This window comes from Amblyomma mixtum, chromosome 5 (genome assembly GCF_055824585.1).
Source record: "Amblyomma mixtum isolate Tamu chromosome 5, ASM5582458v1, whole genome shotgun sequence".
Lineage (NCBI taxonomy): Eukaryota > Metazoa > Arthropoda > Arachnida > Ixodida > Ixodidae > Amblyomma > Amblyomma mixtum.
Genome location: NC_143016.1, coordinates 178,329,417 through 178,352,483, shown reverse-complemented (window position 1 = coordinate 178,352,483; position 23,067 = coordinate 178,329,417). Strand labels below are relative to the sequence as shown.

Below are 23,067 nucleotides of genomic sequence, written 5' to 3'. Positions count from 1 at the left end.
ACGATCTTCAAAGGGGTGGCTGAGCATGCACGGCGATCTCGAACGCTGCCATCAGGGTTGCGTCCTTGCGCATGCGCCCACCTGGTCGGATATCATCCACGTGCAGTCGACAACCCCAAGGTGCCCGGGTGCAAGAAGCCGGGCGGAGGATCACGTGGTGTCTGCCAACAGCTATATAAACCGGTCAACACCCAAGCACCATCGCAGTCAGCGGCAATCCGCTTCTTTGTCTAACCCAGCATTTCGCGCTTGCAGGTGAGATTGATTTGCCAAGTGCTGTAACTGAATATATTGTATTTTTTTTTCGCTGCTGACTGCAAAAGCGCCTGTTACATGCTCTGCTTGTTCCAAACACGTAGAAGGGTTTGACTTGTTCTCGTTGCAAAAGCAGTTACCACTTTGGAAAGAACTCTGCTATCCCGAAAAATGCGTTTTCAAAAATGTCGACTGTTAAGCGTGAAACCTGGACATGCCCAACCTGCGAATCGAGTGCAAGCAACAACTCCGACTCAGTTGATAGTGATGTTTCTTTTGGTCATGAATTCTCTGCAGTTAACAGCAATCTTGACCAACTTAGAGTAACGATTAAAGCACTCACAACTGAAGTGGAGGATCTGCTCCAAATTAAGGCTAGAGGTGAAAAGAGGGTGAAACCTTCACTGAAATCCAAACGCCAATTGAGTTCCTTTCTAATAAGTATGACTCTGCTACGTCTACCCAAGAAGCGAACTAAACTGAGTTATCTCAGCTACATGACCGAGTGGAATCACTTTCTGAGACTGTGTCGCTCAAGCAGAGCTACTGGATAAGTCAAGGTGTGCAGTTAATGATCTCGAACAGCACAGCACGCGATGCAACTTTGAAATACATGGCCTCCCAACCAACTCTAATGAGAATTTGGTTTCTTTCATGGGCGATCTAGCGCAGAAACTAAAGTTTCCAGAGTTTGAAGCGCATACAATTGCTTCAATACATAGACTGCCGAACAAGGACAGTTCGACTCTCCCTATCCTTGTGCAGATGCGTGACGTGGCGGCTAAAGAAATGTTGCTTGTCAAGTAACACTTGTTGCTGGGCTAGTTGGTGCATTTTTCTTCGTACAAAAGCTAGCGCAAAACACGACACACACAAGAAAGGTAGACAGGACAACGCGCTACTGACAACCAGTAGCGCGTTGTCCTGTCTACCTTTCTTGTGTGTGTCGTGTTTTGCGCTAGCTTTTGTACGAAGAAAAATGTTGCTTGCTGTATGGAAAAACCTTCGCGATTTGCCTACAGATGAGTCTCATCCTCGGCTGTATTTCGACGAAAATTTGACATGGACAAACAGGAGCCTTTCCGATTGGCCAGGCCTAAGGGACAAGAAAAGCAGTACAAATTTGTTTGGACACGTAACGGCAATGTTCTGGCCAAGGAATCAGAAGAAGTGAAGTCTGTCATCCGCATTGAGAAGATGTGAGACCTGGATAAGATTTACTATGCATGGGCGATCTCGAAGTCCTTGCATGAACAACATTTTCCGAAGTAACAAAATTTTTCACAAGTGGCGCACAACCTGCTTTTCGCACGACGCACGTTAATATCCGCAGTATCCGAAAGCACTGGCATGAGTTCATGGCACTGCCGCCGCGGTGGCTCAGTGGCTATGGTGCTCGGCTGCTGGCCCGAAAGACGCGGGTTCGATCCCGGCCGCGGCGGTTGAATTTCTTTGGAGGAGAAATTCGAGGCCCGTGTGCTGTGCGATGTCAGTGCACGTTAAAGAACCCCAGGTGGTCGAAATTTCCGGAGCCCTCCACTACGACATCTCTCATAGCCTCAGTCGCTTTAGGACATTAAACCCCATAAACCAAACCAAACTAGTTCATGGCACTAACTTCAACTTTTCATTCTACATTCCACATATTTGTACTGACGGAAATTAATATTTCAGGTGATATTTTCAATCAGTATGAAATACCGGGTTACCAAGCACTTTCATGTACCCGCCGAACTTATTTCTGGGCTGGTTGGTTCATTGTGATATGAGTGAAAACAGCGCGAAAGAAGCCCGAAGGCGAAACGAAGAAGGGACAGGAAAGAGCGCTGAACTGGCAACTGAATTTTTATTGAGCGAAACTCGTACAATATATAGGAAGGCAGTGGCAAATAACGAACACCGCCGCGGTGGCTCAGTGGCTATGGTGCTCGGCTGCTGGCCCGAAAGACGCGGGTTCGATCCCGGCCGCGGCGGCTGAATTTCTTTGGAGGAGAAATTCGAAGCCCGTGTACTGTGCGATGTCAGTGCACGTTAAAGAACCCCAGGTGGTCGAAATTTCCGGAGCCCTCCTCTACGGCGTCTTTCATAGCCTTAGTCGCTTTGGGACGTTAAACCCCATAAACCAAACCCATAAACCACAAACCAAGCAAATAACGAACGTTTAAGGGAACACGAGCGTTGACTTGAAAAAGGCACTGGCTCTAATCTAGCGCTTCATTGCAAAGAATGCAAATGCATGCCTCGTTTACGCGAAACTGTCGTTCTAAATAGAAGTAGAGACAGCGTAGCCCGGGAGTTAAAGGAAGCCTTCTTTATAAAAAGAAAGGGCTTGGATTGTGTCAGTGACGCTTCAAAATCATCGTACGGAAGTGAACTTGCCTTTTTAGAACTACACTGCTAAATTTTTATTGCGGACTATGCGAGTTTCAGTCATTCAGTATTTTCTGTTTCATCGTTTCATTGTTAAGGTCTCTGCACTTTTTTAGCCCCAAGTTGTCACTTTCAGTCAGTTTTTATTCCTTTCACAATTTCATTTCGTCAGTTTTTATCGCTTTTATCCTTGTTACCTGCTATTGATGTTTTATCCGTTTTTATGGCTCTTTACACCTTGTTACTTTCACTGTTCATAGTCATCAAGTGTACTTTTTTTTCTCATTTTGTTATCATCCCTTGTTTGATTCAGTTGACTTTTAGCTTTTTCACCCTGTTATGTTTTTATCGCTTTTATGGCTCTTTACACCATGTGACGTTGACTGCATCTGATTATCTTTGCCACTGCCTTCCTATATATTGTACGAGTTTCGCTCAATACAAATTCAGTTGCCAGTTCAGCGCTCTTTCCTGTCCCTTCTTGGTTTCACCTTCGGGCTTCTTTCGCGCTGTTTTCACTCATATCATGTACCCGACCTGCAGAAAGAAGGGGGCGGTGACGCAGTTTTTGTGGGAGGCAGTTGGACTGTCACAGAGCTAAATTTGGACTTCCAGCAAGCAGAAGTTGTAGCATTGCGTATGAGCACGCCAGCTCCCTCTTTGATACTCTTTGCAGCATACCGACCCCCCTGCTTCAATGGCAGGGTCTTTTTGGCCGAACTTGATAACGCCCTCTCAGCTCACTCGCATGAAGACTATATAAGTGTAATATGCGAGGTTAACATAGATACCTTTCGCCCTTCTAGAGCTCTGGCCGCAGATTATCTTGATCTGTTATCAAAATGAGGACTGTAACCAACTATCCAGAAAGCAACGCGAGAAGCATTTCTATCGAGGCAACTTGCCGTCTCTTGCATCAACTATACAAATACAAGAGCTTTGATTTCTGCCCTACAATCTGCTATCGTCGAAGCAAAACTGTCAGACCACTACATTGTTTGTTGTTCTTTAGCCCTGAAATCGAACCTTCCAACAGCGGATAGCGGTAAAAAAGAAATATTCATCTCTGATCCCAAAATCTTTTAACGAATGGCATCGGAATAAGATTGGGAAGTGTTCTTGAAAGCGTGTCCCGGATAGACGTTTATGATAAACTTGAACTAGTACAAGACTTTAAGGCAGCGGCTACTCGCTTGGTTGAAATCAGGCAGCGCAATAAAGAAAACTCATGGGTGGCCTTAAAAATGCTATCATAAAGTAAAAGAAAAAGATTTGCTCTCGGCCCAGTCGAAAAGGGCACCTGCATCTATCCTGCTACGATCTAAGTTAAAGGTTGCAAGAAATAAAGTAAATTCAATGATTCGTCTGGCTAAACCAGTACTTTTTCGTAACAAGTTTAAGAATGTAGGCTCAGATACTAGAAAAACGTGGTCTTTGATTAATAATCTAAGAAGTGTCAAAAGGCTTGGAAATGTTGGAAAATATTTTGTGTCGTATTTCGGCACTGATTAAGAAAAAATAGGTAATGAATCCAACAAGTTCTTCTCGCAAGTTTCGGGCAGTGCGCAAAATCATTCTTTATTTTGTACTCCTAAGAACAGCGCAGTTGAATCTGCACACCTACCTTTGCTAAGTGAGAATGAGCTCAGTTCAATTATTTTTGGTCTTAAACGAAATAGATATGTGGGAATAGATGTCATTTCAGTTGATGATTTGCGAGCCTTGTTCGACATACTTAAAGGCGTGCTGCTGTCGCTGTTCAATAGCATTATCTCAAGTGGCATGATCCCGGCGAACATGAAAGCGGCTATAGTTGCCCTAATTCACACAGGTGGTGCCAAAAATAGGTATGAGAATTATCGTCCTATTTCAGTTTTGCCTTGTTTGATTCAAATTTTAGAAAAAACATCTACTGTTTACAATGACAAGTTTTTAGATAAGCACAAAATCCTGTCACCGCATCAGTATGGTTTTGTACGAGGTAAAGGGACGAAAAGCCTTTTGGCGGACTTTCTGGCAGGTTAAATCGATCTTTCCAACGTAACCGAGTGGTGTGTGCACTGTATCTGGATGTCAGCAAGACCTTTGACAGCGTGTGTCACTGTGTGTTGTGGTGTAAACTGTCCAGGTTAGGCTTCCGTGGAGTGTTTCGGTTTTGGAAAATTTTTTACTGCAGAGAACGCAATACGTCTCGTATGGGCGGGCAAACAGCGCTTCTTTGTTAATTAAAGCTGGCGTTCCCTAAGGTTCCCTAATTAGTCCCCTGTTATTTAACGTCTACGTGAATGACCTTTCAAAAGTTGTATCTGTAGGCCTGTATCAGTACACTGATGATACTGTCCTCGTATCCCAGTGGCCGAACTACTCTGACTCACTTCCTTCCCTTCAAGCTGCAGCAACAATTGCTATGGACTGGTTCCCACACAACCTAATTAAAGTTAACAGCTTTAAGACTCAACTGCCGCCGCGGTGGCTCATCGGTTATGGTGCTCGGCTGCTGACCCAAAAGACGCGGGTTCGATCCCGGCCGCGGCGGCTGGAATTTCTTTGGAGGAGAAATTCTAGAGGCCCGTGCACTGTGCGATGTCAGTGCACGTTAAAGAACCCCAGGTGGTCGAAATTTCCGGAGCCCTCCACTACGGCGTCTCTCATAGCCTTAGTCGCTTTGGGACGTTAAACCCCATAAACCAAACCAAACCTAAGACTCAACTTATACGGTTTCACAGCCCCATGAAGAAGGTAGATTTAAACCATCAGCTGTTCTAGCACAGATCTGATTGTTCTCAATGTCAGTGTGTACCCCTGAGCTATACAACTACAGCGAAATACCTAGGAGTATGCATTGAGAGAGCTCATTCATGGAATGGTCACTTGTCCCACGTTTGTAAAAAGCTCCGAACAGTCCCCTTTGTGCTTTACAACATTAGGCACAACATGCCGCTTTCAGTACACAAAGTTGGTTATAGCGTACTGCGTTATGGCATAACGATTTATGGTCACTGTGCAGTTCGCTGTAAGTGCATGATTAAATCTCTCCTACGATCTTTCTAAAAAAAATAATGCCTATGATTTAGGCCTTCCCACCAGTTCTGATGCCTTTAAGGTATTTTCACTACCTGATTTTGATCGCCTCTCGATGGAAATGAGTTTTCTGAAGCATTTTTGGTTTAGTGACAACAAGATTCCGTATGTTCCCACAGAGTCTCTCTGACCGAAAGAACCTTTTTTTTTATTCCCCGACGGTCTACAAGATATGGAAGACGAGTAAGAGATTATTACGTTCCCTTTTACTTTAACAGGTTACCTCCAAGTGTTCGCCGGGCAAAAAGTAATTATAAAAGAAAAAAAGATGCTGCGATACTTTAATTAGTGAGTTTACGACGTTGTACACATATGCTTTACCGCCTATCAAGTAAATCCTGTGATCTCCTTGGTTACTGCTGTATTTCTTGCATTGATCTGAGGCATTATCATGCCATTTTGGTGTTTCTTCCTCGCAATTTAATGTGACCAGGTTTTTTTTACACGTAACATGAATCTTCTGTCTATTTTTATTTCACCACCGTACTAATTTGATGTTCGTAATTTTTAATGTGTTTTTATGCCTGTGTATGTCTGCGCGGTTCCGCTGCCTGTCGGGCTCTGCCACTTAAAGCCTATGAGGCTTTGGCAGGCCGGATTTTTGTACATTTTTTTAAGATTTGCAGCAATAAAGTAATATTATTATTATTATTACAACCACGTTCACGGATGTCAAGGAATTCACGTTATTCAAGAACAAAATCCAATCTTATAATCTGGACACTTTATAAGCATTTGGCTAGGCAACTCGTAAGTGCTATCGGCCTATAAATGCTACGGAAGGGTGGTGGCTTTATAGGTTTAAGAGATGGTACATAATAACTTTGTTCCAGTCCTCAGGTATTCTCCCTAGTATCAAAATTTTGTTAAAAAATTTCAAAAGTGCTTCTGCAGCAGGCTGGGAAAGACCAACTGGGAAACTAGGAAAACTTACTAGGAAGTTAGGAAAAGAACTAGGATACTACTAGAAAAGAACTAGGATCACAACTACGAAAATAACAGGTGAATAATACTGCCTTACCAATCTTCATGTCCCCATTCAATATTTACACCTTTCAACAGTGTGGAACCAGGGCTGCCTTTAGATGTCATTGAAAAAGCGAGTTAGGTTAGTTCTTGAACGTTCCTGTTTGGAAAGAAAACCTCGCTCCCTTATCCTTGCATTTTGCGCCGAATTCCTTCCCTGCGCTGTCTGGTACGATAATAATAAATATTATTCGTGCTTTCCTTCTCCGCATTGAAATAACAGGAACTCGCACGAAATGTATGCACAGAGTAAGAGCTCTCATTAGCGTGTTATAAACGGTTTGCAGTCTCCAATGTTGTCCCCTAAATAACGAGTCAACAAGTCCTAGGGACATTTGCTACACTCTGAAAGAGCACCTGCTTAGAAGTAGCCCAGTAGCAACGTATCTATAATAGCAACGCAATTCTTATCTGCCAATCCGATATATAATTATGGAAGAGCAATCAGCACTGTCGCATGCCTTTCGCCCCCCAAAAAGATGTCGAGCAATATTTATTGAGCTTCTCATGCTCCAGGCAACGACACGATGCAGCAAGACAACACCTGCATTTTCGCGTCATATTAATTATGCACGGAATTAAGGAAAGCAGTGCAGATGAAAAATAAAAAAGAATGACAGGCGATTCAGCGTGATGAGGCCAAATGTCAATTAGTAGCGCTGTCACTTCGGTTTTCATTTCACTTTCGCTTTCTGTTTCCGGCTGAGGATCGGTTTTCGTCGTCAAGCAAGTGTCAGGCTAATATCGGCGAAATTTTAAAGTGGGGTCTTTCGTGATAATGCACTAAATATGGGGGTACATTTACGCTCCGCTTTAAGGGTATGACGCGATGTCCATAATTGGATAATGCCCATATATGTGGGGTTGGTCATTATCGACTTCACATTCATAGATTCTTGGGAGACCCCACACCACTTAAGCGGGGTGCCACTGCCCCAGCAGGTACTGTTTCAATCATAGCCGCCGGTGGGGCTTTTGAGACCCAGGTTGCTCTTCTCGAGAAACTTTTCGCGACCAATCATTAATTGAACTGCCACTTGCAATTGTGGACAGTTTTCTCACAATCCTTTGGGCAGGTTGTGATGACGTCACAAAGCTCCGTGATCTGAGTGGTCCACCTGCCACCTAGGATTGGTTGCCCATGATCCGGTAGGCACACAGAGGAACCTGACAGGCCAATGCTAAGCAGCTGAGTTGAAGATCTAGCGCTAAAGCACCAAAAAAATCACACAGGCCATGCTACTCAGCCCACATCAGTGTGCGATGAGCTCAACTACCCATTCCGCTTAGCAATGTGGTAGTAACCGAAAATTAGTAAACGTTTCTCGTTTATTACGTGAGCGATAGAAAAACAAATTTTGATGCAGTCTGCCACAGAAATAACTCCACATCTGTCGAAGAATCAAAGCAGTTTAGTTTCAGAACTTGTGTAAGGAGACGTCTAGTTAGCAGCATGTTTTATTTTTCCGGTCGTAAATATTTTGCACGTCCTTGACTCAGCGTCAGTTCACGCACGGAGTGAAAGATCTGTCGTTACATATGATTTGGAATTTTAAAAGAACATGTTGCACCACTGCCTGTAATTGCATCACTCTTAAAAATCGGTCCACAGCTTTAACAAAGCTTGACAACTACATACCTTCCACTGTACAGCATAGTACGCTGGAGTACCATGCCCGAAGTCGACCGATGCATTCCAAGGTTCGAAGTGTAGCTCTGCCAGGTGGTGGTTGACTGGTAAGACCAGCGGCGCCTTGAGAAGCATCGGGTAACCTGCGACCGAATACTTCGCTTTTTTAGTCATTAGATATCAATTGTTCATTTCCTGCTACACTGCGCCGTACCAGCGACGAAAAGAAGGCATCCAAACAGGCCGAAATCCGGTTATGTGGAGTGCGCGGCCGCAAACTTTCGGAGCCTTTTTTATGCTTACAACGGCAGGATCATAGTAGGTGTAATAATGACACGCGCACTAGGCAGTCGTAAGAATCGCGATGATCATGGCTTTAGGTGATGAAAATATTTCTAATTAAATATCAGCCATCGTTGCAAGCAGTCTCAACCAATGTAGAATTTCGGGACCATTACACTGCTTGCTGAAGGCGAAACCCATATTCCGAACAAAAAATCTTAGGGACACAGAACAACTCCATCAAATGATTGTTCTCAGCAAAAAAAAAAATTCAATGTCTGGTACCCTTTGGCTATTCTGATGTTTTTTGCGGGAGCAAAAAACGCATTTCTCGGCTAAAAAATTAGGTTTAAAATCTTCCTTCCAGTTTATTCAATTGCCCTGCTGGCTTCACTGAAATTGATGTGTTACTGCTGTTTTAATATGGTTGCCTATGTATGGCGCAGCCTTTATGATTTGCGCCCCCAAACCGGTGTCGGCACATGCATTTTGCCTGCGAAATTGGCCGGTGGTGCCGCATGTGTAGTTTTCTTGGTATTTTCGGCCTTATAGAAGCTTAATTTTCGATTAGAACGGGCTGCTTGTGATTTTCACACGATACCATATCGACGCAGGCCAACTTCTGTTTGTCCTCAGTGTCCCTATAAGGCCGTTTGTAGGTGAAAGAAAAGAAGTCATACAGAAAACAAATACACTGTCTAAAACATGGCTCAGTATGAAAGCACGGGCTTTTTTTGAGCAAAGATTGTTTTGCTGACTTTGCATATGTCAATGACTGACCTGAGATGCTGTGAAAAAACTCGGCGCACATTCGGAAGACCTGCGCGGCACTGAAACAATCTCGCCAGTGCGCTCGTCAGAGAAGTCTAGAATAGTGAAGAACCCCGGAGAGCGCTTAACCTTGTGTATGTTGCTGCCCTTTCCACTTCGCTTGTCGGTGCGGCGCCGAAGGAAACATGTCCGCGCGCCCATCGAGCAATCGAGGATTATGGAGCAAATTTACTCATTGCCGACGCAGAGCAAATTTACTCATTGCCGACGCAGAGCAAATTTACTCATTGCCTTAGGCGTGCAGAGTGATGCCCTTTCCACTTCACTTGCGCGCCGGCGGCTCCGGGTCCGCAGAAAGAATTCGAATGTTCTGGAAGCCGGTCTCCAAGTCTGACCAGTGGGTACGCGCGCCGGGCGGAAGAATGAGAGTGTGAAGGTCGCTCAAGAGGTGACTACAGACCCATTTAAGGGGGTGGCGGTACAACTTTATTTGAAACTGGGGACGCAGACCCCTGGGCCCCCGCACGGCCCCACAGCACTCAAACGTTCATGTCCCGGAGAGGCTCATGACGCTGGCAGCCCGGCCTGCGGCGATGGCTTGCTTGGCCGGGTCCTCAGAGCGCAGTAGGGTAGGGCTACCGGAGAAGAGATTGCGGCAGAGAGGCGGCGGCAGCGTCGAGGCGGGGCCAAGGACTCGAGCGTTCTCTTTTGCGCGTGCCCACCGCTTCGTCTTCCAATGCGCGTGCTGAAACGGTGGCGCTACAAGAGTGCAAATGTACACTTGATACCGTGTGTATATTGCTCGCCTGGCTTGGCGTGAAGAAACGAACAGACGCGACGCGGGCCTACATATGAAGGTCGTTGACCGCTGCCTGTCAGCCCGTGCCGCTGTTTAAGCTTCGGAGAAGCGTGGCCACACGCCTCCCGGGTCAACGCCATTTGCCCAGCCAAAGACCAGCCAGCAGTGTGCAGCAACCCGCTCCTGCACAAACTACACAAGATTTTTCACTACACAATATCCAGACGAATGTCCGTAGTGTCAGGGTAAACCTACACTAGAGCATGTCACATGGGCCTGCCCTAAGGCAGACTTGGAGCCAAGAATAAACAAACCGAGTATGATGCAGTGGGAGTACTTGCTGGCCAGCGAGGACGAGGAAGCGCAACAATTTCTTGTACGCCGATCCACGATGGCAGCAGTCAAGTGCGGAATCCTGGACCAAGGATCGACCACGGCGCCCAGTGACCCGTAAAGGTGAAGAACACTTTAAATTTATCAGCAATAAAGTTTTTTCCAACATGCAGGATGGCTCCGTCGTGAACGACCGGTCGTAGGACTGTCGCCCTGCCCGGTGATCAAATTGTTTTGTTTATTTGTCTGTCTTAGGTGCAATATCGCTCTTCTATTTAGCGTCTCTCCTGGTGCTTTGCATGTGTTGTATTGTTTTGAAAATTGCTTTGTACGCGCAAGAACGAGTGGTTGGAAATTCCTTTTGTACAGGTGCGTCTTCGAAGCGCAGGCCGGAGGCCGTTGATCAAAGACGCGTCACGGCAGGCACACACCCAGAGTCACTCCGGAACCAGCACAGCACTTCGTTCACCTCTTCGTCGCACCGCGTGAACGCATGCCGGTCGTTCCCATTACAGTTACCTCCCCGGCGAAAAGGAGCCATCCTGGTGACTTACGGGGACAAAAGAGTTGGCGGGTCATAGTAGGGCTTAAGACGCTCGACGTGTACAGTTTCACGCCCCCGGCGACGATGATCCGGAGATGGGTTAAGGGGCTCAACTACGTAATTCCTCTCCTCTTCTATATCCTCCTCCTCCTCCCTTGTTGTAGAACGCGGTAAGGGCCGTGATAGCGGGAAAGCAGTTTCTGGGCGAGGCCGGGAGTGGAGGAAGGCACCCAGAGCCAAACGAGTGCACCGGAGGGATATGACACGGGAGGGTCCGAGGGGTCGGGAAGGTGCTTCTGGTGCCCCTGCAGTTGTGTGGTGAAAGAGCGCGCAAGTTGTCGACATTCTTCGGCATACATGTGAGCGTCGGAAAGGGATGTGGTCTCGGAAGGTTCAGGACGGTAGGGGAGGATGGTGTCCATGGTGGATGTCGGCTCGCGACCATATAAGAGAAAGAAAGGGGAGAATCCCGTCGTTGCCTGCGTAGCCGTATTATAGGCGTAGGTTACGAAAGGAAGTACTTTGTCCCAGTTGGAGTGGGCGGTATCAACATATATGGCGAGCATGTCACTGAGTGTGCGGTTGAACCGCTGTCATGCCGTTGGTTTGTGGGTGATAGGCGCTGGTACAGCGATGAACGATTTGGCATTCCTTTAGCAGCGCCGCGACGACTTCCGAGAGAAAAACATGGCCACGGTCACTGAGCAGTTCTTTCGGGGCTCCGTGACGAAGAACAAGACGGTGTAGGATGAAAGAAGCAACATCCTGTGCGGTAGCAGATTGGAGAGGCGACGTTTCTACGTAGCGGGTGAGGTGGTCAGCGGCCACGATGGCCCAGCGGTTGTTAGCCGAACTCGTTGGAAGCGGACCGTAAAGATCGATGCCGACGCGGTCAAAGGGGCGGGCAGGGCAGGGTAACGGATGCAATGGAGCGGGGTCGTGGCGGGGAGGGTTCTTGCGACGTTGGCAGGCTGTACATGACCGAATGTACTGACATACGAGGCGGTACATACCGCGCCAATAATAGCGCAGACGCAGGCGAGCATACGTTTTCAATACACCGGCATGGCCGCATTGTGGATCGGCGTGGAAAGAGGATCGATACCCCGCACCTCCACCAAGTGTACAGGTGCGTCTTCGAAGCGCAGGTCGGAGGCCGTTGATCAAAGACGCGTCACGGCAGGCACACGCCCAGAGTCACTCCGGAACCAGCACAGCACTTCGTTGACCTCTTCGTCGCACCGCGTGAACGGATGCCGGTCGTTTCCATTACACTTTGTACATCTCTTTGCTCTTTAAGCCCTGATTTGTGTGTGAACCTCTGGCTCCCCTCATTCTCTGGCTTGCGACCGGCAAAAGCTGGGCACCAAACGACCCATTCTGCCCCCGCCCCCTTGTCACTTGATAGCTGAATACTGGCTGAGCTTGCCACGCTGAGTCGAGGGCATCTCTGTGATCAAGAATGCTACCTACGTACACTATAACAGGGCACTGGGAGGGTCTGGGAGGGCACGCAACAAGTGAGAAGAGGGTGAACGCACACACAAGATGACTGATTAAGTTTTCTGCCTTTGTTTACCGGACACACAAAAGACGGTTTTGCTCGGGTTAGAGCCCCCGATTACTGCTACGTAAAAGACAGTGATGACGGGTGTTGAGATTCAAGTGGCGTAGCCCAGAGAAGGGTCTGTGAGATTTATTCACGTGCCTTCAAAGCGTCGTCGCAGCTCAAAGCGGTCACTTTTCACTGTAGACACTCAGAACGTGACTCAAGTACCTAGGCACAACCTTACATTTGTCATCAAGCCAGTTGATTCTGGGCACCGCATTACCCGCTTCAATCCACTGATATTGACGTTTATATGACGTTATATTATGACATTGTATTTACTGCTGACTAGCTATCCGTTGTACGGCGAAACACTGTCTGTAGAAGTGCTATATACATGGTCTGTTCTCAAGGTAGTAGGACTTAATTTTTTAAACAAAATTTATTCTAGAGAATGGTACAAACGATTACAATTTTTAAAGGTAGCACCCTTCCGCAGCTACACGCTGGTGCCAATGAGTTTTACAGTTTTCGTACGCCTCCAGAACGCCTGGACCGGAATGCTGTGTAGCTCCCTCGTCACGGCCTGTTGAACCACCTCTACCGATCCGTGATGTTTCCTTTCGAGCGTCGATTTTATTTTCGGGAATAGAAAAAGTATGGCGGGGCCAAGTCGTGGCTATACGGGGGCTCAGGCAGCGTTGCCGCCTTGTGCTGGGCAAAAAATCGGGGTCCTCATTCACATGATGACGAAGATCCTACCGGTTGGCCTTCCTCCTCTGACAACATTCCCGGCACCAACTTCGCGCACGCTTTCCTCATGGGTAAGTTTTCTGTCACGATCTCAAAAACTTGGGTTTGAGGAATGCTCAAGTCATCAGCAATCATTCTGGTACTCATTCTACGATCACTGTTAAGTAAATGTTTCACTCGCTACACATTTTCGTTGGTCTTGCTGGTCGAAGGGCGTCTGGAGCGGTCGTCTTCCTCCACTCTTTCCTTACCTTCTCGGAAAAGCTTGTGCCACTCAAAAAACACCTGATCTACCCATGGAAGCGTCACCGTAGGCCTCCTTAATCATGTTGTGAGTCTCTTTGCCCGTTTTACCAAGATTTACTCAAAATTTGATAGCGTATCGCTGATCCAGTAAACGCTCGACGATTCTGCGTGACGAGACGTTTCGAGAGGGGTTCACAGTACAAGCGACCTCCTCTCTTCAACGACCGAGAGCCGACTGCCGATTTTCCCCAGCATTCCCAATATCCCCCTTCAACGATCGTGCACGCGCAGGCAGCCTCTCGTCCGCCCGTTCACCCAGGAAAAAACCAGTCCTACTACTATCAGAACAGACCCTGTATGCTAGTGTTGGGTTCCATGTGCAGCATGTGAAAAGACAGTTGGAAAGGCTTGTTCAGCGCCTTGGCAAATTCATAAAGTTTCTTTCATGTCTGTCTTGTTGTAACCGAAAACTTTACGCCGATAGAAAACGAAGTTCTCTTCAGTTTACGTGCCCATCAAAGAATGTACACTTTGTGAAAAACATCATGTTTTCTGTAACTGGTCTCCGCTTATCACTGCTATATTTCCCTCGTCTGTGCATGCGTTCGAAATGTGTATCGGTTGTTTATATCCCTGGTTTACCTCAATACAATGGAAATAATTTTGTTTAGAAGTATCCAAATCCTCCTCAGGATCGACTCCCAGTCCAAAAAAATGGAGATTGCATCGCCACAAATGGTTCTCCGCATCAGTGCATCTAGATGTAACTAGCGAAAGTTGTTCCGAGAGAGAGCTATGAGCCTGTTCAGATGGGCTCACTCACCTGAACGTTGCTTGGTGAAAGATGTTTCAAGCGTCGCGACCCACTCATTCAAAAGGGTAACTTCATTTTGTGAGGCCGCCTCTTTTTCTATTGCAATTTTTGTCTCGCTTTCCTCAGTCTCGCTCGCTTCAAGCACTTCCACCCTTTCAGTCAAGTGCCTCATTGCGACTCTGCGGCATCCTCCCTCTCTTTGAAACATTTCAATTCTTCAAGCAAAAGCAACTCGACCTTCTTCCAGCTTTCGAGTTGTTTCGACTAAGAATGCATATTCTTCATCCAGTTTCTGTAGTGTTTCTAAGATCAGGGCAAATGCCTCAGATTCGTCCTTCGTCTTGGGATCGGGCTTAGACTCAACATCACCCGAAAGCATCAGACGTACCTCAGATAATGACACCCACAAACAACTTGGCCGACCATATAACCGCTCAGACACATCACGAAGCTCTGGTGGGTGAGACACCGCGAATAGGCAGTAATTGTTGCTCCTAATACAAGATGCAGACTTCAGGTAACTAACCTGGAAAACGAGCGACGATGAGTGCATCGTTGTTTGCGTGGTGTCATGCCCGAGTGATGTGGCCCCTGATGTTCTCTTATATGCTGTGCTGATTGCTTTGGTCCTCGTCAACGAAGAGATAGAAGAACCAGCTGAGAGCAGATGCAGCAGTATGGGATCCAAGGTAGGCCAAGGTAGGGAACACGCCCCGTCAGGTGGTGAGCTCGAGGGTGAAGAGGATGCCATCTATGTCGCGCAGACACCGGAAGTTCCGCGAGTGGTAGTTCCACGGTCTGTGGGTGGTCGCATGTGCGGCCCACTCTGTGGCCTGAGTGTAAGGCGACAATTCCAAGGCTAGGACCACGCTCAAGGCTACGCAGAGTAGGGAACTGCTCTCCGGAAACTGCTCCTTTGACGACGGATTGCTTGGCTGAACACGACGACTGGACCCAGCTGAAACCCGGGTCCTGTTTTTTGACGGTTCATTAAAGCTGGCCTTCGCAACTATCTTCCTCATGTGGATGAGGTTGCACTAGCAGAGCGGCGCTGGCTGTTTTCAAGGGAGGTTTGCTGTCGCCGCTGCTGTAGTTATGCCCGACAAGAGTCCGCGTTTTAATCCACATAGGCTGGATGACCTCCAGAGCATAATAACGGGCAATGCGGGACGGAGCTTTTGCGCTAGGCCCGCTGCAGACAGGCAAGAGACAATTTTGCAGGTGCAGAACCACTGGCTGCATAGCAGAAGACGATGAGTGGGCAGCGCTAGGCCAATAGAGGCGAGAGGTGATTCTGGTAGGCTGTGAACGTACGTATTAGTGCTTTCAGACTACAATAAACGAAACTAAATGCCGAGGCGATACGAGACCTAGCCACATGTAATGTTTCCGCAGATGCGTGCGTGTGGCGTGTGCAGTGTGTGTACAGGGTCCGGTATCGTGCGACAGTGGTACGGCGATTAGTACCTGGCTCAGAAAGAGACACCACAGTACCCTCACCGGAATAAGCGTGAGAAAAGAGTTTCGGTGTCCTGGTGTGTTTAGTTTAGTTCACAGGGCGGGAGGTCTGCTGGGCGTGTAAACCCAGAGAGGACAATGCGCAACTTCCACTCTGCTCGGCTCTTTAGGAAGTAGTGGAAGTAATGCTCTTAGGAAGTAGTGCTTCCACGCAATGGGATCTAGCTTTTTTGATAGACCGCTAACTAGTGCAGGTTACCCCACGTGTTTGCTGGTGTCATTTGCCGAAAGCTTGCACAAGAACCTTAAACTAGAGCACCTTCGTCCAGAGCATACTGACGATAGTGCGAAATGGAAGGAAAAGGAAAGACTTGCACTGCCACACGTAAGCAATGTATATCGTGGTTGGCCGCAAAGCGGGAGTGAATCTGGAACTTAAAGCCCCAGAGAAATTGAAAAGTCTCTTAAGAAATGTTAACCCAGACTGGCGAAAAAAAGAAACAAGAGTGCACAGTAGATCCCGATAATTATTTTGTAAAATGCCCGAAAGCCGTTGTCTATTCCTTGCCTTTCACACGTGAAAAAGACCACGTGGTGGAGAAAGACAGATGCACCAATGAATGACTCAAGCAACGCGAAAATAACGTGATCAAAGTTGATCAAGTGGACACGTGTCACCTGCAAGACGTGGCAGGCGGGTCGTCTACTTTTTCATGACACGGACGTGGGCTTTTGTTGTGAACGGGGCGTCTAATATTATCGCATTAAAATGCACGCCCCGAAACCCGGCGAATTTTCGGTGCCAATACCAAAAGTGTACGCTACATCTCCATTCAGCTGAAAGCAGTGGCAGCCCGTCCTTTCCGGTCAGGACGTCACAAATTTCAACAGGCTGCAGGGAAGTTTTTACGTCACTCTGATTTTCACAGCGTTAAATGAATCTTTTTGCCAGAAAAATGTAAACGCAAGCAGAAAAAGGCAGAGTCAATTTTTACTGAGAACAGTAATTGATGCAGTTGCCTCCTGTGTCCCTATAAGTGCAAATAATATGAACAGTTCAAATTAACTCTCATTTTCGGCAGAGTGTGACGCATTATCTCATGAAGCGCTCGTTGCAAGAAGGCAGCCTACAATGGGTCATGAAATAAGAGGTCTAATATAACGCTCGTTGCAAGAAGGCAGCATACAAAGGGTCATGAAATAAGAGGTCTAATATAACTGAGTTTAGAAATTGTTGGTTTCATGCGAGAAGACCAGTCAGAAATCTCGTCAGAACGACAGCGAAAAAATCGGGAATGCTTGAAAGTCAGACCAGCTCCCGATATCTCCGAATGAGTGCTGATCGGCGCGGCGCGCGCAAGCGTGACTTACTGACGTCGCAGTAGGGCGAATTCTTCCATCCGTCCCGGCAGGCGCCCCGGTCCTCGTGGCACGTTCCGGTGTGCACGCTGCAGGAGCTCCTCGTCTTGCAGTTGCACAGTCTGCTCTGCTTGCAGTCCGCGCCATACCGGTGCTGGGGACATGCTGCGCGAGGGACATCAGCGAAGTGATTACGACGCTCCTCTCCCATCTGCGACACGCGTTCTCGGCGTTCCGGACAAAGCTGCCCGCAGATTTGCATCTAGGGGATTCCTGTCAATCCCTAGTGGTTGCGCGTTCTCTACACTGGTTGCAGAGGGAAAGGTGCACGTCATTTCAAGGAGAACAGCTATGGTTAAGTAAAGTTCCCTTTGTAGATTTATTTCAGTTATCTTAGCGAACAAACGGTGGCTGTGTATTCTAAGAAAGAAAGGAACTCTTCCTTTGATATACTTGGCCACATTTTTTTTACACATATGTGACGACTTACTGAAAGACGGCATGTAAGGAACAAATAGGGAACTTTCTGTGCCGACGCCTTCCGTATCCGACACATTAAACACAAGCATTCACGCTCGTTTATATTTCTTTAATCACGTTTTTGTAGGAAGGCGCCTTAATTCTAACTCGCTGGTTAAGTGGACTGTCTTAGTAGCGAAGATGTAGCACAGCAGCATCGACCATATATCAGGGACGATCGCTTACAGGAGCATGCTTATAAAATAATAGAACAAATGTTCCCAGGCTTTTGGGCCACCTGCGCTGCGAACAGTTTGTAGTTGTACACACGTAGCGCTCCCCATCCCTGAGAGGACCTCCTTTCAGGTTGACAGACCATAATCTGACCTTGTGACCCCACATGGCATTTCATCATCGCCCAACATGCGGATGGTACCGTTGAAACGTCAGTGGCAAGAGAATGTTGAGGTGATCCCGGAAAGGGTCAAGTCGAAACGGTGCGAAAAGTCTGGAAATTATTGGAAAAAATATCTTCAAATGTTTCAAACCGCGCACACAACTCATGGCGCGAAAAATCGCTGGAACAAATACGGCAAAATAAGCTGAGCAAAGGACCCACACTCTACGCCACCGGCCATCGCGCGGTAGAACGAAGAGTTGAGGTGAGGGCACTACAATACCAACTGTACGGCCAAGTCCGCAGGTCTGAATAGTTAACACAGATGTGGTTTACTTTATTGTGCTCATTACTTACTACGCCGCGAGGGACAGCACAAAAATGCATTGTAATCAGGTTTAAGTTCTCATAAACGGAACTCCAATTTTTACAATTACTGCATGCTTTACAAAAACCTGCGAAAGGTACAAAGACGAGATCAAAGATAAGTCTGCTCGGTGCTGCTCGCAGCTATGCTGGCTCTTTACATCTCTCTGTCGTATCTCTCTTTCCTGATCCCGCAAGTTGATTCAACAAAGTACTTTGGTATAATATTGACACGAGGATTGGCAGTAGAAGTAGAAAGCGATGGCAGCGGGTAGAAGTAGACGACGCTGAAGTGTTGGTCGTTTTCTCTGGTGCCCTTGTTCAGCCGCTGCAGTTTCTTTTCAGTGTAACAACTGTTACACATCTGGTGGAGGTGCGGGGCACGCTTCCCGACCTGCGTACGCCTACGACATAAAGACGGAACTCACACCGGTCCATCAGCGCACAAGCCGCCGCCTCCGCGGTGAGTCACCTGAGTTCGGGCCTCTTGCCAACCCGACGAGGAAGACGCAGCCTCGACCGACGGTCCCGCCGGAAATGGCCACAGATAGTAGGTCCCCGGCGCCCATCCTCTACCACACGCCGCGAACACCGCCATCTTTTCACGGCGACGTGTACGAAGACGCGGAAGACTGGTTAGACACCTTCGAGCGGGTCGCCCGCTACAACGGCTGGAGCGACGACCGCAAGCTCCATAACGTGTATTTTGCGCTCGAGGACTCCGCTAGGACATGGTACGAGAACTACGAGAGCAACCTGTCCACCTGGGAGACATTTCGTCAAAATCTCCCAGCTACATTCCCCAACGCAGACCGCCGGGAGAAAGCTGAAGCTGCGCTTCGCTCCCGTAACCAGCGGACTAACGAAAGCGTCCGCATGTATGTAGAGGACATGACGCGCCTCTTCAAGCGTGCTGACCCATCCATGGCGGAGGAGACGAAGCTTCGCCACCTCATGCGCAGGGTCCAGCAGGAGCTTTTCGCCGGTCTTGTGCGCAGTCCACCGCGTACTGTTGCCGAATTCCTCACGGAAGCGACTACCATGGAGACGACGCTCCTGCAACGAGCCCGGCAATACAATCGGGATGTAAGCATGCTTGGGCCCGCTGTTTCTTCGATGCCGCTAGGGAGTGATGATGCGGCCGTTTTACGTGACCTAATCAGGTCGATCGTCAGGGAGGAATTACAAGCCCTCCAGCTGCCTCCCAGCGCGTCGTCTGTTACATCGCTGTCTGAAGTTGTCCGGGACGAGGTGCGCCTAGCAGCACAGCAGCAACAACTGCCTGAGATCCCAAGACAGACTGAGGTCAGGCCTACCTATGCATCTGTCCTCTGCCGGGCCCCAACGTCAGGCTACGACGTGAATACCGCGACTCACGCAGCGCAGCCGTCTGGTCTTTCTCGTGTGCCTGCTCGACCAGCTTACCAGCGGCCACGGAAGTGTGATGTGTGGCGTGCACCGGACCGGCGGCCCCTTTGCTACCACTGTGGTGAGGCGGGACATCTTTACAGGGCCTGCCCGTACCGCCGAGTGGGTCTGCGTGGTTTCGCGCCCGACGACCCTTGCCCCCGGAATGGCGAACGCCCATTCGAAATTGAAGCTCATCTGTCGGCCCGTCAGAGGCCTGGGACATACGGTCGCTACGATCCTAGGTCGTCATCTCCGCTGCGTTATCGTTCCCAAGCCCTCGCCGAGATGCCGGCTACCCTGAGCGGCGTTCTCCCAGTCCACGTCGGGAAAACTAATTCCAGCGGTCTTCGGAGGCAAGGCCGCTGCTGTCGGGAAAACTAAAGATCCTCCGCCGCCGATATACCGATACGCTGATTCCTCACAGGGGCAGGGTAGCGACAGCATCCGACGCGCTACTTCTGATTTGTGTGTGACGATTGACGGAACTGACACTATCGCTTTACTTGATACTGGTGCTGACTATTCAGTGATGAGCCACACCCTCGCCCAGGAATTGAGCACAGTTCTGGTTGGTTGGTTTATGGGGTTTAACGTCCCAAAGCGACTAAGGCTATGAGAGACGCCGTAGTGGAGGGCTACGGAAATTTCGACCACCTGGGGTTCTTTAACGTGCACTGACATCGCACAGTACACAGGCCTCGAATTTCTCCTCCAAAGAAATTCAGCCGTCGTGGTCGGGATCGAACCCGCGTCTTTCGGGCCAGCAGCCGAGCACCATAGCCACTGAGCCACCGCGGCGGCTGAGCAAAGTTCTGACACCATGGTTGGGCCCTAGCATTCGCACGGCTGGAGGTCACCTCATTAGCCCGGCCGGAAGGTGCACAGTCCGAGTCGGCATCCGCGGTTTCGTCTACGTGGGTGAATTCGTCGTCTTGCGCGAGTGTTCACGAGATTTGATCCTGGGCCTCGACTTTCTACAGGCAAACGGTGCTGTGATCGATCTTCACGAGGCGAGAGTCACATTTTCGACGAAGCAAGCCGTGGCGCACAGTGACACAGAAGGCCCAGGAGTCAGCACTCTGCGTATAGTCGAAGACGACGTAATGCTGCCAGCACGATCCAGTGTGCTGGTGTTAGTGAGGAACGACTCGTTTCACGACTACGAAGGTATTGCGGACAGTCACCCTTCGCTGTTGCTGGAGAAGGGTGTGGCTATCGCGCGCGGTCTTGTCGAACTGAATGACGGCTGTGCGACAGTATTTCTGACGAATTTCACGAATGAAATTCAGCACCTCGCCAAGGGAACGGCCGTCACCTTCTTCGACGACGTGGATAGGTTGCCGAATCTGTGCCCCGTAGAGGTGAATCTTCACGACGACGCCGCACCAAGTAACGCCCTTCAGAAGGTTAAAATCAACCCGGAGTTGTCACCTCATCAGAAAAACCTCCTGTCGTCGCTGCTACTTGATTTTAAAGATTGCTTCGCGTCGAGCTGCAAGGTCGGACGTACGCCGGTAGCCAAGCATCGCATTGTCACCGATTCGGCCACGCCCCCAGTTTGTCAGCGTCCATACCGCGTTTCACCCAAAGAGCGTGAAGCTGTTCGAACGCAAGTCGATGAAATGCTTGCAGACGATGTTATACAACCGTCAACAAGTCCGTGGGCGTCGCCGGTGGTCCTGGTGAAAAAGAAAGACAACACGTTGCGATTCTGTGTTGATTACAGGAAACTGAATAATGTTACCAAAAAGGACGTATACCCACTCCCGAGGATCGATGATGCGCTTGACCGACTCCGGGACGCCAGGTTCTTCTCTCCCTTAGATCTGAAAAGCGGATATTGGCAGATCGAGGTCGACGAGCGAGACGGCGAAAAAACGGCTTTCGTGACACCCGACGGTCTGTACGAATTTAAGGTGCTCCCATTTGGACTTTGCTCCGCTCCGGCCACGTTTCAACGCATGATGGACACTGTTTTAGCTGGTTTGAAGTGGCAGTCGTGCCTTGTGTACCTGGACGACGTGGTCATCTTTTCGTCTAGCTTCGAACAACATTTGCAGCGATTGCGCATTGTCCTTCAAGTTCTCCAGTCTGCACAACTAACGATCAATCCAGAGAAATGCCATTTCGCCTTTGAGGAGCTCCGTTTCTTAGGACATGTTGTCAGCGCACAAGGTGTTCTTCCAGAGCACGACAAGACTTCCGCCGTCTCCAGTTTCCCACGCCCAACTGACAAGAAGGCCCTCCGTCGTTTTTTGGGCCTCTACTCGTATTACCGTCGCTTTGTTAAAGATTTTTCTCGCCTAGCTGAGCCATTGACTGCCTTGACTCGAGATGACACACCTTTCGTATGGGGAAGTGCCCAAGACGCAGCCTTCGAGGAACTCCGCTGCCGCCTTCAAAGTCCACCAATACTAGCTCATTTTGACGAGAATGCAGAGACTGATGTCCACACTGACGCCAGCAATGTAGGCCTCGGAGCAATCCTCGTACAGTGGCAGGACGGCGCAGAGCGAGTAATCGCCTACGCCAGCCGCACACTTTCTCGATCTGAACGGAACTATTCGACAACAGAAAAAGAGTGCCTTGCCGTCATCTGGGCTCTGAGTAAGTTCCGACCTTACATCTACGGCCGACCGTTTCGTGTTGTCAGCGATCATCACTCGCTATGCTGGCTAGCCAGCATTCAAGACCCTTCCGGCCGGTTGGCCAGATTGAGCCTCCGTTTGCAGGAGTACGACGTTACGGTCGTCTATAAATCGGGTCGGCAGCACCAAGACGCGGACTGTTTATCACGAGCGCCCGTGGAACCGGCTACGCAAGACATCACCGAAGATTGCCCTATTCTTTGTGCCATTAGCATCTCCCGTATGGCGCAGCTTCAACGCGCAGATTCTGAGTTGGCGCCACTCGTTAAGTATCTGGAGGGTTTTAATGCTCATGTACCTCGTGTGTTTCGCCGTGGACTACAGTCCTTCATTCTGCGGCGTGGCGTCGTCTACAAGCGCAACTTTGACAGCAACAAGGAGACGTTTCTGCTTGTTGTGCCATCCCAGTTACGCTCCGAAATCTTAAGCGCTTGCCATGATGAACCATCCGCCGGCCACTTGGGGGTCAGTCGCACACTGGCAAAGATTCGGCTTAAGTATTACTGGCCCAATTTAC

At 48.8% G+C, this 23,067-nt stretch overlaps 1 protein-coding gene across 1 annotated transcript in view; it reads right to left on the bottom strand.

The window, feature by feature from the left end:
- The window catches only part of LOC149344915 (uncharacterized), a 103,147-nt gene that overhangs the window by 67,266 nt on the left and 12,814 nt on the right, over nt 1–23,067 (bottom strand). Inside the window, exons 3-4 of the mRNA XM_089547318.1 lie at nt 17,283–17,435; nt 8,372–8,505 (exon numbers count right to left, since the gene is read on the bottom strand). Coding sequence (XP_089403444.1) covers nt 8,372–8,505; nt 17,283–17,435 — 287 coding nt within the window. The remainder of the gene's footprint in view (nt 1–8,371; nt 8,506–17,282; nt 17,436–23,067) is intronic.